Source organism: Lipotes vexillifer, unplaced genomic scaffold, assembly GCF_000442215.2.
Source record: "Lipotes vexillifer unplaced genomic scaffold, Lipotes_vexillifer_v1.1 scaffold236, whole genome shotgun sequence".
Taxonomy (NCBI): Eukaryota; Metazoa; Chordata; class Mammalia; order Artiodactyla; family Lipotidae; genus Lipotes; species Lipotes vexillifer.
Genome location: NW_006773295.1, coordinates 1,514,012 through 1,528,889, shown reverse-complemented (window position 1 = coordinate 1,528,889; position 14,878 = coordinate 1,514,012). Strand labels below are relative to the sequence as shown.

Here is a 14,878-nt window from a genome sequence, read left to right as displayed (position 1 = left end):
AATTCACCGGGCACCTTCCTGCTGAAAGCTCTGACAGATCCTGTGGTAGCAAACTCTTTGGGCTTGTTTAACCTGATTTGACCGAAACATATCTGAACGTGGAGTACTCTTGCCCAAGTTTTAGATGATGGAACATGTCTGTTACTATCCTGTGGAATCATTTTCCGTGGAACACCAATTTGAAAAATGATGGTCTAGATTATAGGTTGGCAAACTTTTTCTGCAAAAGGCCAGCTAGTAAATATTTTTGGTTCTGCGGGCTACGCAGCTTCTGTCACAACTACTGTGCCACTATAGCCGCCAAGCAGCCATAGACAGTACATACACAAATGAGAACAGCTGTGTGTTCCAATAAAACTTTATTTACAAAAACAGGCAGTGGGCAGTTTTTGACCTGTGGGCCACAGTTTGCCGACCTGATCTAGACTGTGTTTTCTACTAACCATTAGCCACGTGGGACTGTTTAAATGGAAATTTATTAAAATTAAATAAAATTAATTCAATTCCTTGGTTTCATTAGCCATATTTCAAGTGCTTGGGGGCTACGTGACTAGTTAAAAACCATATTGACAGCACAAATGTGAAACATTTTCATCACCACCAAAAGTTCTATTGGACAAGGCTGGTGTACACCGTCCAATAGAAATATGATGAGAACCACATTAAATAAGTCAAAAGAAAGGGGAAATTGAGTTTAATGATATATTTTATATAAACTGCTATATCCAAATTTATTATTTTTGCATGGAATCAATACTTTTAAATTATTTTAATTAAAATTAAATAATTTATTAATTTTTCTTTCTGTGCTGAGTCCTCAAAAAGTGGTGGATATTTTACACTTAAAACATAGGAATTTGGCCTAGCCACATTTTATGTGCTCAGTAGCCCCTGACATGTGGCCAGTGGCTACTGCATTGGACAGCATACCTCTAGAGGCTAGACCTTGATAGCAGGAACAGAATCCAACTGGTTATGCTATGATTAAAGAAGTAGAACAAATTATCTAGGTAACAGTCATACGTTCGTTACATACTTTGAGAGGAGTTACATAGAGATGTATTTAATGAGTCGTAACACATGTTTTCCTAGATCAGGTTTACTGCAGCTCCCTCTCCTGAGTCACCTGAGCAGCTCATTCCAGCAGCATCGCCCACCCTCTCCTCTGTCACAGACAGTGGAGGATTGACACACAGACGCCTGAGCCCAGGAGCGCAGCAGCATCCTCTAGCTCCCCTGTCTTCCATCTCCCAAGAACACAAGTCATCTTTCCGTCCCAGCATCCTTCCCCTGTCCCACTGTGGCTGCAGTTCACACTGTGATCCACCAAGAGGGTCATCTAGTCATTCCACCATGTTTCTTCTCCTTTGAGAATATAATAGCGTCCATCATTTTAAGTTTTTTCTTTCCATATGTCAGAATCCATTGACTCACTTGTTAAGGCCGGGCTGTTCTAAAGCCTTTTTCTTGCATAGTGCACTTTTTTTCCTCTTCTGAATATTTGTAAGTAATTGAACAGGACCAGGACCTTGTAAAACAAGATATTCAGTGGTTTTGTCATACAATATGTAGATACTACTACTAAAAGTCTATGAAGTCATAACTGATATGTTTAGATGTGATCACCAAGTCCTATAATACAAATAGCTAACATTCACGGGCTGCACGTTGTTTTAAGACTTCTACACACATTAACTGACTCCTCACCACATTCTCTTATCTCCATTTTATAAATGAGGCAGCTAAGGCCCAGAGAGGTTAGGTCACTTGCCCTTGGTCACACAGCCGGGAGGGGCAGGGCCTGGAATTAAACCTGGGCCATCTGACTCCAGAGCCCACACTTTTTATTCCTTACTCTTCATACTTGCTTCATATATTCAACACATTTTTATATTCTAAGATCAATATATACATTTCTTAAATTAATGGCCCATGGGAACCTTCCCAAACTCACCTTGTTCCATTTATTATCTGGATATATATTCAGAATAAATTGCTTAATTAAAGTATGAGTTATTGGTGACTTATCACCCAGTAAACATACCCATGTAAGCACCACCCCACCTATGAAATAGAACAACAGTAGCAGCACCCCAGAAGCCCCTGTTTTCCTCCTTTCCAGTCACTATCCTCATCCTCCTCTCCCATGTATATAGTTTCTCATTCTGCTTTTTTTTAAAAGTTGATTATAGCATGAGGATTCTCTCATGTCAGTAAAACTTCAGTAAATTGATTTTTCATAGCTGCGTCATAGACTAAAGTATCACTTACTCAAACTTCCCCCAGTGAATGGGCCCATTTTCAGCCTTCAGTCTTCCTAGAAGTCCTGTGAAGCATAATTCCAAGGGATTTGGGGGTGTTGGTAGTGTTGTTCTTTTGTTCCACGTTCACATTAAACGTGTCTGAGTAAGGTGGTATGTCTGTGTCTAGCCCTGTGATTGCTGCACAATTTTCAGACAATCTGATCCGGCCGTTCCTCATCCACATTGTGTCTGTGCCCGCTCTCGTGACTCATCTCAGCACAGTGACCCCCGAGGTGAGTGGGCTCTGAATTCCCCCAATTCCATCTTTGCCTTTGTCTTTAAAATAGGAAGTAAAATGTTTTCTCTGTTAATTTCTACTTCGTCTCCTGATGGTTCTCCTAAATCAATAGCTACCGTAGACACACTTGTGTTAGAAGCCCAGAGAAAAAGGGTCTCATCTTTGTTCATTTTCTGCTTGGTGATGGATAACATTTGGCAGCTATAGGGGGTGATCTGCAGGGATAGAGTTCACACTCTGGTGGGAAGCTCCTTTTATCAGCTTCCGCTTTAACAGTCTACGATTGTTTGCAGCGCCTCACTATTTTAGAATCTCATGACATGCTCCGTAAATTCATCACATTTTTAAGAGACGAAGATCGATGCCGTGATGTATGTGAAAGTTTAGAAGGGTGCCATACACTTTGTCTCATGGGTAAGTATCTATGGCTGGAATTTTATTGTGTTCTGGGCGTTGGGAAAAGCCCAGGTGTTTTGCTTTCCACCATTCTGGAGGCCACAAGCTGTTTTTAGTAAAAGTTGGAAGTGCTTACAATAAAAGACAGGTAATGAGGTAAACAGTTTAAGTAGACACATGAAACTGAAAATCACATGGAAAAATACATCACCCTGGCAAACTAGCTGAGTGACTGTAAATGAACGTTAAATTTCAGCCCTTAGCTTCCTGGCAGCCAAGGGAAAAATGAAAATGTGTTGAGTTACCTGGATAGTTCTCATCTCAAGAGAGAAGAGAGCACAGTTTGGTGGGGCTTAGATCAGAGTAGGGTCTACAATGTCTATTTTACAGTGTTTTCATTTAGATGAGAAAAGGGTTTGAGGATAGAGAAGCATTTGAAACAGCAGAGGTACACAACTCTCATTGCCTAATTAGAGGAAATTTATTTTACATAGAAAAAGGTTCTTGGGGCTACATTTTAAGGGAGTTGATGGTAAGAGTCGTCACAGAAAACATTAAATAAATGCAGTGAACACTGAATAACAGTGATTTTCCAGGACTTTTCAGCTATTCTTCAGGAGGTCATTTCTTGTGTTGACCCTTGGTTTTAGAATCTTGGTGTAAAAAAACATATACTAACTTAAAAATCTGTGTACCTGACATTTTACACGTTACTTCATATAGTCCTCACATCAAGAGTGGGGGTCATCACTCCAGTCTTACAGATGAGCAAACAGACTCAAGAAATAGGTTGAGGGTCACCTAGCTCGCCTCTGGCAGAACCAGGATTTGAGGCCAGGTCTGCCTGTTTCTAAGCCCTGCACAGCACTGCAGCCCCAGCACTGATGGGTTCCTCTCTACGTGGAATTTCTTCCTGCACGTAGACATGGATGCATGAGCCCCAGGCAGAGAGCAGGGCTGGGAGGTGAGGAAGCGTGTCTGTCCGGGCCTACCGCACTCAGCCTTCTCTCTTCGTAGGCAACCTCCTGCACTTGGGCTCCCTCAGCCCCAGGGTGTTAGAGGAGGAGACAGATGGGTTTGTGAGTTTGCTCACCCAAATGCTCTGCTACTGTCAGAAGTACGTGTCTCAGAAGAAATCCAACCTGACCCACTGGCACCCTGTCCTTGGCTGGTTCTCCCAATCCGTGGACTATGGGTGAGTTTGGAGGCAGATCACCGTCTTCCTTGTCTCTGCCTGCCTCTCTTCCACCACTTCCCCCTCTTCATCGAGATTTGTAGGCCAGGCCTGCAAGCCAGCTATGAAGAGGACAACGCAGTAGGCATCAGGACGCCTTTGTCAACTGGGTGGTAAACAGGATGGAATTAGGATGAAGAACAGATAGAGGGTGTCTGGGACGTGACTGTGACACGTGGGGCCTGGGGGGAGCAACAGTGCTGCTGGCAGCACAGGAAGTCTGTGGAGCGAGAGAGCCAAGAAAGAGCTTGGTGCCGTCTGCATCCAGGCCTCGGGCAATTTGTGGATCCCACTTCTCTTTTAGCGTCTTACTTGCCATGCTGAGTGGCAGTCCCCAGCTACCCTACCGTGTGGCCATCCAGCAGGTGGAACTGACGTGCGCGCTCTCCTGCTCTTTCCTAGCCTGAACGAGTCCATGCCCTTGGTCAGCAGACAGCTGCAGTTCCTGTGGGGGGCGCCTCTGATCCGGATCTTCTTCAGTGACGTCCTGAGCAAGAAGCTGCTGGAGAACCAGGAGCTGGTCCACGCGCCGCCAGCGTCCCCACAGAATGTGCTTCCCGTGAAGAGTGAGTGGCTCTCCTTCCCCGAAGTGCAGCGCCTGACTGGCCCTGTGTACCTGCTCCCCTCTGTCATGTGACCTCCGACTTCTCCCCTGAAGATTTTGAGACGGCTTAAACCAAGTTCACGTTTAGCAAAACAGTGACTGGAAGTCCTTAGGGATAGTAAACAAGGACTAGGGAAATGTAACTATGTAAACAAAATCAAGGTTGTGCGTAGAGAACATCCACAGATGATCCGTGAGGGCTGCCCTGCTTATCTCTGAACTTCCATTTGGCTCTGAATTTCCAGTGGCCAAAAATGAAAAGGGATTTATGGACCCTTTATTACTTCTCATTAGTAGGAAGAAGGAGGAGGATCTATTTCTTAGGGGAAGTAGAGCTTTTCTGAGTTCCTAATCATAAATCTCCCCTGTGGAGCTGCTTATACAGGTGGTAGTGGTCACTGACCAGGCTACCACCTCAGCGGCATCCCCGTTGCAGGCTCACTAATGGGTTCCTTGGAAAGGTTTCTTATTGCGCACTCTGATAAAAGTAAGGCAATGCTGTTAACACATAATTCAGTGGACTTGCCTATGGCAGATTGCCAGGTTCAGTGTGGTTTTTCTTCTGCCACCCATCGTGTCACAAAGCTCCATCTTGCAGCTGTCGGCGAGCATGGGCTCAGTGTAACTTCAGCAGGGTATAGATGCGAAGGTGTAAGCTGAGAGTACGACCCCAAACTGATAGTGAGCACTTGAGGTTGATGCTCCTACTTCCCTCTGAAAGCACAGAACATTGGGAATTAGCCAGGCCCCCCACCTTTGCCCCTCTTCCCATAATTCAGTCCTTGGAAGTTTCACCTTTGTGGGTTCTGAAGTTAAGTGGTTACAGTAAAAGAATCCACAGTAAGAATCCAATATGTTTGTCTTGTTCTGACAGATCTTGTGCTGTTCTAAAGAGGTCTTTGTGTTCTGTCTAAAAAACCTTTTGTTACTGCTTTTCTGATTTACCCAAAAGAGATGATTTGAATCAAAGCTGCAGCCTCACTGTCTGGCTCTGGCTGGAAATTAGGAGCTTTACTGAAGTGCTCTTCCCTTTATGGGGTGGAGTTTGGCAGATGGCTGAACTTCTGCTCACACGTTCCTCCTTCTCTCCATGCCAGCTCTCCTGAAGCGTGCATTTCAGAAGTCGGCGTCAGTTCGGAATATTCTCAGGCCTGTTGGGGGTAAACGTGTTGATTCTGCGGAGGTACAGAAGGTTTGCAACATCTGCGTCCTCTACCAGACCTCACTGACAACTCTAACCCAGATCCGGCTGCAGATACTCACAGGTCTGGAGTCCTGAGGCGGTCTCCGCCATCTCTCACATTTGCCAGACAAGTTTTCTTAGAAGTTGATTCTCTCCTGGCTTCCTTGACTCAGAAAATAGATTCTGAAGAAGGGTATTTTTGAGCTATTCTTAGAACTTGATTCTCTTCAGTTAAATAGCTTAAGGTCATTGCAGTCCTAGCACTTCTAGCTTGTTCCTGTGACCTGGCTTTTATTTTCATTATGAAGTGCAACTTGCTTTTTTAAAAGTTAATATTTTTTTATGAATAGAAAACTAGAAAAGACAAGGAAGCAGAAAAAAGAAAACTTAAACCACTCTTAATCCTACAGTCCATAGATAACCACCTGATCCTGAGTGTGTTACATAAATATATATTTAGATTGAAATACATAGTTTTATTTTTCCCTTTCCATTAATCACATTATAAGCATTTTATCATGTCAGAATTCTTTAAAAACCTCATTTTTATTGGTTGCGTAAGATCTCATTGCATGGATATGCCCGACATTTTCCTTTTTAGCTGAGCAAGGAAGAAAGTCCCCGCTGTGAGCAGCACAGGAGTTGTTAGTATGATGGGTGTTATGAGGACAAAACATCTATAAACCTTGAAGCTGTTGACTGCATAAAAGGTTAAGAACTTCTCTTACATTTTACATTTTTTAAATCAAAGTGCTGCTACTTCTGTCTTTCACACTTACTTACTCATCGTCAGATATTTATAGAGCACCTATGTGTGCCAGGCACTGAGGATGCAGAGGGGAATAAGACAGCCAAGGTCTGTGTTCCCAAGAGGATTACATTGCAGTAGTGAGGAGGCCAATGATAAGTAAGAGGAAAGTATATTTAATATAATGAAGGGCACTGTGACAATGAAAATAATGAGAGACATTGTTGACTTGGACTAGGGCAGGGTTTCTCAGCCTTAGCACTGTTGACATTTGGGGCCAGATAATTTGTTGTTGTGGAGGGCATCCTATCCATTGTAGGATGTTTAGCAGCCCCTGACCCCTACCCATAAATTCCAGTAGCACCTCTCTCCCACTTTTGACAACCGTACATGTCTCCAAACATTGTCAAATGCCCCCTGGGGTGGGGCAGTGTGCAAAATCATCCTTGGTTGAGAACCACTGGACTGATGGAGATGGAAGCAGGAGGATTTACAGTCCACTCCAGGAGTGGAGTTTACAGGTCTCACTGGTAGATTGGATTTCGGGGAGTGAGGACTGTAAGTTTCAAAGCTGTTGCCAGATTTCTGGCCCAAGCAACTGTGTGGATGGTAGGGCCATTTGCTGAGCTAAGGGATGACCAGCTTGGATGGGGGTGGGCAGGAGGTGGAGGGGGGATTGTGGGCCGTCGAGAGTTTTGTCTGGCTGTGATGAGTGTAAGGTACCTGCTGGACCTGCAGCAGAGATGCCAAGCCAGCATACTGTGAACTGTGTGGAGGCTTGAGCAAAGGGGTGGGGTGAAAGGCCTGGGCCTGAGGGCCATTTTCCTAAGGAGAGTGCAGAAGGAGAAGGGGCCCAGATGAGCTGGCACCCCAGCACAGTGGGAGGGTCTGGGAAGCATGCTGCGTGAGATGATTTTGAGGTTATAGCCTGTGTCCACCTTTATAAGATAACCGCATTAAGCATCCCCCATTGTCCCACTGAGAGAATTGAAAAAATTTTTTGGCCAATTTGAAAGTATATAATTTTAGGGAATTCCCTGGTGGTACAGTGGTTAGGACTCAGCTCTTTCACTGCCAGGGCCCGGGTTCAATCCCTGGTTGGGGAACTATGATCCCACAAGCTGTACTGCATGGCCAAAAAAAAAAAAAAAGGAGGGAAAAAAAATACATGATTTTAAAAATGAAGATGAGCTAGTCTAAAGTATATGTATAATATTCGTTCTATTAGCTTGGCTATACACAAAACTATACACAAACTAGATTATAGAAAATAACATACTTGTTTTAAAAATACTGCTGTTTTTCTGCTCTCACAATTTACAGAATGTCTTTGTTCGTGCTCCTCACATACGTGTGTTGGTCCTGGAGCCACGTGCTGCTCCTCTGACCTGGCTCTCCAGAGCATGGCATCTTCATTTCTATTTAAGTTGCTCGGGATGCAGCCCTCGTTGAATTGGTATATCATGCTGTAAATGAGTATATTTGTCCTGTAGAAGTATACCTGTGATCTCTGCATTGTAACTTCTTACTCCATTTTTTTTAATTGAAGTATAGTTGACACGTAACATTATCTTAGTTTCAGGTGTACAACATGATTTGATATTTGTACACATTGCAGAATGATCAACACAGTAAGGCTAGTTAACATCCATCACCATACATTGTTAAATTGTTTTCTTTTTTTTCTTGTGTTAAAGACTTTTAAGATCTACCCTCTTAGCAACTTTCAGAAATGCAGTATATATTATTAACTATAGTCACCATGCTGTACTTTACATCCCCATGATTTATCTATTTTATAACTTGAAGTTTGTCCTCTTTGATCCCCTTCACCCATTTTGCTTACCTTTCCCCTACTGCCAACCCCCTGCCCCAGCAACCATAGGTACACCAATCTGTTCTCTGTATCTATGAGCTTGGGTTTTTTTCTTTGTTTTTTAGTTTCTGCATATAAGTGAGATTATATGGTATTTGTCTTTCTCTGACTTATTTCAGTTAGTATAATGACCTCAGGGTCCATCCATGTTGTCACAAACGACAAGATACCATTCTCTTTTATGGCTGAATAGTATTCCTGTGTGTGTGTGTGTGTGTGTGTGCACACGCACGTGTGCACACGTGCACACCACATCTTTTATCCATTTGTCCATTGGTGGACACTTGGGTTGTTTCCTTTATCTTGGATATTGTAAATAATGCTGCTGTGAACAAGGGGGTACATACATCTTTTCAAATTAGTGTTTCTGTTTTCCTCAGATGAATACCCAGAAATGCAATTGTGGAATCGTATGGTAGTTCTATTTTCAGTTTTTTTGAGGAATCTCCATACTGTTTTCCATAGTGGCTGCACCAGTTTACATTTCCAGCAACAGTGCACAAGGGTTCCCTTTTCTCCACATCCTCACCAACACTAGTTATTTCTTGTCTTTTTGGTAATAGCCATTCTAACAGGTGTGAGGTGATATATCATTGTGGTTTTGATTTGCATTTCCCAGATGGTTAGTGATGTTGAGCACCTTTACATGTGCCTGTTGGTCATTTGTATGTCTTCTCTGGAAAAATGTATTCAGATCCTCTGACCATTTTTTAAACAGATTTCTTGTTTTTTTTGTTGAGTTGCACGAGTTCTTTATATATTTTGGATATTAACCCCTTATCAGGTATGTGATTTGCAAATATTTTCTTCCATTCCATAGGTTGCCTTTTCATTTTGTTGATGGTTTCTTTTGCTCTGCAGAAGCTTTTTAGTTTGTTGTAGTCCCACTTGCTTATTTTTATTTTTGTTGACTTTGCTTTTGGAGTCAGATCCAAAAAAATCATTTCCAAGACCCTTGTCAAAGAGCTTACTGCCTGTGATTTCTTTTAGGAGTTTCATGGTTTCAGATCTTACATTCAATTCTTTAATCCATTTTGAGTTTATTTTTATGTATGGTGTAAGGTAGTAGTCTAGTTTCATTCTTTTGCCTGTGGCTGTCCCATTTTCCCAATACCATTTATTGAAGAGACTGTTCTTTTCCCATTGTAAATTCTTACCTCCTTTGTTGTAAATTAATTGACCATATACGTGTGTCATTTCTGGGCTCTCCATTCTGTTCCATTGATCTGTGTGTGTGTTTTTATGCCAGTACCATACTGTTTTGATTACTGTATCTTTGTAATATAGTTTGAAATCAGGGTGCGCAATGCCTCCAGCTTTGTTCTTCTGTCTCCAGATTGCTTTCCAATCAGGGTCTTTTTTGGTTCCATACAAATTTTGATTCTATTTCTCTGAAAAGTGCCATTGGAATTTTGATAGGGATTGCATTGAATCTATAGATTGCTTAGAGTAGTATGGACATTTTAACAGTATTAATTCTTCCAGTCCATGAGCATGAAATATCTTTCCATTTATTTGTGTCTTCTTTGATTTCTTTTATCACTGTCTTTAATTTTTTTTATTTTATTTTATTATTTATTTATTTATTTTTCATTGCATTGGGTTTTCGCTACTGCGCGCGGGCTTTCTCTAGTTGAGGCAAGTGGGGGCTACTCTTCATTGTGGTGCGTGGGTTTCTCATTGTGGTGGCTTCTCCAAGCACACGGGCATCAGTAGTTATGGCACGTGGGCTCAGTAGTTGTGGCTTGCAGTCCCTAGAGTGCAGGCTCAGGAGTTGTGGCACATGGGCTTAGTTACTCCACAGCATGTGGGATCTTCCTGGAGCAGGGCTCGAGCCTGTGTCCCCTGCATTGGCAGGCGGATGCTTAACCACTCCGCCACCAGGGAAGTCCCTTATCGGTGTCATATAGTTTTCAGTGTACACGTCTTTCAGAACTCCTCGGTTAAATTTATTCTAGGTATTTTATTCTTTTTGTTGCAGTTGTAAATTGGATTGCTTTTGTAATTTCTATTTCTGATAGTTCATTTCTGATAGCAGCAGATTTTTGTATATTGATTTTGTATCCTGCAATTCTACTGAATTAATTTATTCTAACAGTTTTTTTTTTTATGAAATCTTTAGGGTTTTCTATATATAATATCACGTCATCTCAAATAGTGAATCTTACTTCTTCCTTTCCAACTGGGATGCCTTTTTTTTTTTTGCGGTACGCGGGCCTGTCACTGTTGTGGCCTGGGATGCCATTTTTTTTTTTGCGGTACGCGGGCCTGTCACTGTTGTGGCCTCTCCCGTTGCGGAGCACAGGCTCAGGACGCGCCGGCTCAGCAGCCATGGCTCATGGGCCCAGCCGCTCCACGGCATGTGGGATCTTCCCAGACCAGGGCACGAACCCGTGTCCCCTGCATCGGCAGGCGGACTCTCAACCACTGCGCCACAAGGGAAGCCCTGGGATGCCTTTTATTTACTTATTTTTTCTTGCCTAGTTCTGGCTAGGACCTCCAGTACCATGTTGAATAAAAGTGGTGAGAGTGGGCCTCCTTGTTTTGTTCCTGACCTTAAAGGAAAAGCTTTCAGCTTTTCACAATGATGTTAGCTGTGGGCTTTTCATATATGGCCTTTATTATGTTGAAGTATGTCCCCTCTGTACCCACTTTGTTGAGAGTTTTTTATCATAAATGGATGTTGAATCTTGTCAGATGTTTTTTCTGCATATATTGAGATGATCATGTGATTTTTATCTTTCATTTTGTTAATATGTATCACATTGATTTGCAGATACTGAATCATCCTTGCATCCCTGGAATAAATCCCATTTGATCATGGTGTATTATCTTTTTAATATCTTGTCAAATTCGGTTTGCTAATATTTTGTTGAGGATTTTTGCATCTATGTTCATCAGAGCCTGTAATTTTCTTTTTTTGTTGTGTCTGTCTGGTTTTGATATCAGGGTAATTCTGGCTTTGTAAAATGGGTTTGGAGGCATTCCCTCCTCTTCAGTTTTTGGAAGAGTTTGAGAAGGATGAGTATTAATTCTTCTTTGAATGTTTGGTAGAATTTATCATTGAAGTCATCTGGTCCTGGACTTCTATTTGTTGAGAGGTTTTTGGTTCAGTTTTCTTACTAGTAATGGTCTATTCAGAATTTGTTTCTTCATGATTCACTATTAGATGATTGTATGTTTCTAGGAATTTATCCATTTCTTCTAGGTTGTCCAGTTTGTTGGCATATAATTGTTCATAATAGTCTCTTAGGATATTTTGGGGGGTTTTTTGTTTGTTTGTTTTTGCGGTACGTGGGCCGCTCACTGTTGTGGCCTCTCCCGCTGCGGAGCACAGGCTCCGGATGCACAGGCCCAGCAGCCATGGTTCACAGGCCCAGCCGCTCCGCAGCATGTGGGATCTTCCCGGACCGGGGCACAAACCCGCGTCCCCCGCATCAGCAGGCGGACTGTCAACGACTGCACCACCAGGGAAGCCCGATATTTTGTATTTTTTCAATCAGTTGTCTCTTCTTTCATTTCTGATTGTATTTGAGCCTCTTTTTTTTTTTTTTTTTTTTTTTTGGTGAGTCTAGCTAAAGATTTGTCAACTTTATTTCAAAGAACCAGCTCTTAATTTCATTGATCTTTTTGGTTGCCTTTTCAGTCTCTGTTTCCCTTATTTCTCCTCTGATCTTTGTTATTTACTTCTTTCTACTAACTTCGGGCTTCATTTATTCTTTTTCTAGTTCCTTAAGGTAAAAAATTAGATTGTTTGAGATTTTGGTTGTTTCTTGAGGTAGGCATGAATCACTATGAACTTCTCTCTTAGAACCACTTTTCTGCATGCCATAAATGTTGAAATGTTTTATTTCCATTTTCACTTGTCTCAAAGTACTTTTTAAATTTCTCTTTTGATTTCTTACTTGACCTATTGGCTATTTAGTCACCCTGTTGTGTTTTTTTTTTAAACATCTTTATTGGGGTATAATTGCTTTACATTGTTGTGTTAGTTGCTGCTGTATAACAAAGTGAATCAGCTATATGTATACATATATCCCCGTATCTGCTCCCTCCTACGTCCTCCTCCCACCCTCTCTATCCCACCCCTCTACTTGGTCACAAAGCACTGAGCTGATCTCCCTGTGCTATGCAGCTGCTTCCCACTACCTATCTGCTTTACATTTGGTAGTGTATATATGTCAGTGCCACCCTCTCACATTGTCTCAGCTTACCCTTCCCCCTCCCCGTGTCCTCAGGTCCATTCTTTACATCTGCATCTTTATTCCTGTCCTGCCCCTGGGTTCTTCAGAACCATTTTTTCCCTTTAGAGTCCATATATATGTGCTAGCATACGGTATTTGTTTTTTTCTTTCTGACTTACTTCACTCGGTATGACAGACTCTAGGTCCATCCCCCTCACTACAGATAACTCAATTTCGTTTCTTTTTATGGCTGAGTAATATTGCATTGTATATATGTGCCACATATATAAAGAAGAATGGATATCTTCTTTATCCATTCATCTGTCAGTGGACATTTAGGTTGCTTCCATGTCCTGGCTATTGTAAATAGTGCTGCAGTGAATGTTGTGGTACATGACACTTTTGAATTATGGTTTTCTCAGGGTACATGCCCAGTAGTGGGATTGCTGGGTCATATGGTAGTCCTATTTTTAGTTTTTTAAGGAATTTCCATACAGTTCTCCATAATGGGTGTATCAATTTACATTCCCACCAACAGTGCAAGAGGGTTCCCTTTTCTCCACACCCTTTCCAGCATTTATTGTTTGTAGATTTTTTGATGATGGCCATTCTGACCGGTGTGAGGTGATACCTCATTATAGTTTTGATTTGCATTTCTCTAATGATTAGTGATGTTGAGCATCCTTTCATGTGTTTGTTGGCAATCTGTATATCTTCTGTGGAGAAATGACTATTTAGGTCTTTTGCCCATTTTTGGATTGGGTTGTTTGTTTTTTTTGATATTGAGCTGCGTGACCTGCTTGTATATTTTGGAGATTAATCCTTTGTCAGCTGCTTCATTTGCAAATATTTTCTCCCATTCTGAGGGTTGTCTTTTCATCTTGTTTATGGTTTCCTTTGCTGGGCAAAAGCTTTTAAGTTTCATTAGGTCCCATTTGTTTATTTTTGTTTTTATTTCCATTTCTTTGGGAGGTGGGTCAAAAAGGATCTTGCTGTGATTTATGTCATGGAGTGTTCTGCCTATGTTTTCCTCTAAGAGTTTGATAGTGTCTGGCCTTACATTTAGGTCTTTAATCCATTTTGAGTTTGTTTTTGTGTATGGTGTTAGGGAGTGTTCTAATTTCATTCTTTTACATGTAGCTGTCCAGTTTTCCCAGCACCACTTATTGAAGAGGCTGTCTTTTCTCCATTGTATATTCTTGCCTCCTTTATCACAGATAAGGTGACCATAGGTGCATGGGTTTATCTCTGGGCTTTCTATCCTGTTCAATTGATATATATTTCTGTTTTTGTACTAGTACCATACTGTCTTGATTACTGTAGCTTTGTAGTATAGTCTGAAGTCTGGGAGCCTGATTCCTCCAGCTCTGTTTCTCTTTCTCAAGATTGTTTTGGCTATTCGGGATCATTTGTTTCCATACAAATTGTGAAATTTTTGTTCAGGTTCTGTGAAAAATGCCATTGGTAGTTTGATAGGGATTGCATTGAATCTGTAGATTGCTTTGGGTAGTATAGTCATGTCACAACGTTGATTCTTCCAATCCAGGAACATGGCGTGTCTCTCCATCTGTTTGTATCATTTTCAATTTCTTTCACCAGTGTCTTATAGTCTTCTGCATACAGGTCTTTTGTCTCCTTATGTAGTTTTATTCTTAGGTATTTTATTCTTTTTGTTGCAGTGGTAAATGGGAGTGTCTCCTTAATTTCTCTTTCAGATTTTTCATCATTAGTGTATAGGAATGCGAGAGATTTCTGTGCATTAATTTTGTATCCTGCTACTTTACCAAATTCATTGATTAGCTCTAATAGTTTTCTGGTGGCATCTTTAGGATTCTCTATGTATAGTATCATGTCATCTGCAAACAGTGACAGTTTTACTTCTTCTTTTCTGATTTGGATTCCTTTTATTTCTTTTTCTTCTCTGATTGCTGTGGCTAAAACTTCCAAAACTATGTTGAATAAGAGTGGTGAGAGTGGGCAACCTTGTCTTGTTCCTGATCTTAGTGGAAATGCTTTCAGTTTTTCACCATTGAGGACGATGCTGCCTGTGGGTTTGCCATTTTTGGCCTTTATTATATTGAGGAAAGTTCCCTCTATGCCTACTTTCTGCAG

At 41.6% G+C, this 14,878-nt stretch overlaps 1 protein-coding gene across 1 annotated transcript in view; it reads left to right on the top strand.

The window, feature by feature from the left end:
• The window catches only part of UBE3B (ubiquitin protein ligase E3B), a 53,768-nt gene that overhangs the window by 10,304 nt on the left and 28,586 nt on the right, over nt 1–14,878 (top strand). The window contains exons 10-14 of the mRNA XM_007448251.1: nt 2,431–2,536; nt 2,835–2,955; nt 3,955–4,132; nt 4,574–4,737; nt 5,873–6,040. Of these exons, the coding sequence (XP_007448313.1) occupies nt 2,431–2,536; nt 2,835–2,955; nt 3,955–4,132; nt 4,574–4,737; nt 5,873–6,040 (737 nt within the window). The remainder of the gene's footprint in view (nt 1–2,430; nt 2,537–2,834; nt 2,956–3,954; nt 4,133–4,573; nt 4,738–5,872; nt 6,041–14,878) is intronic.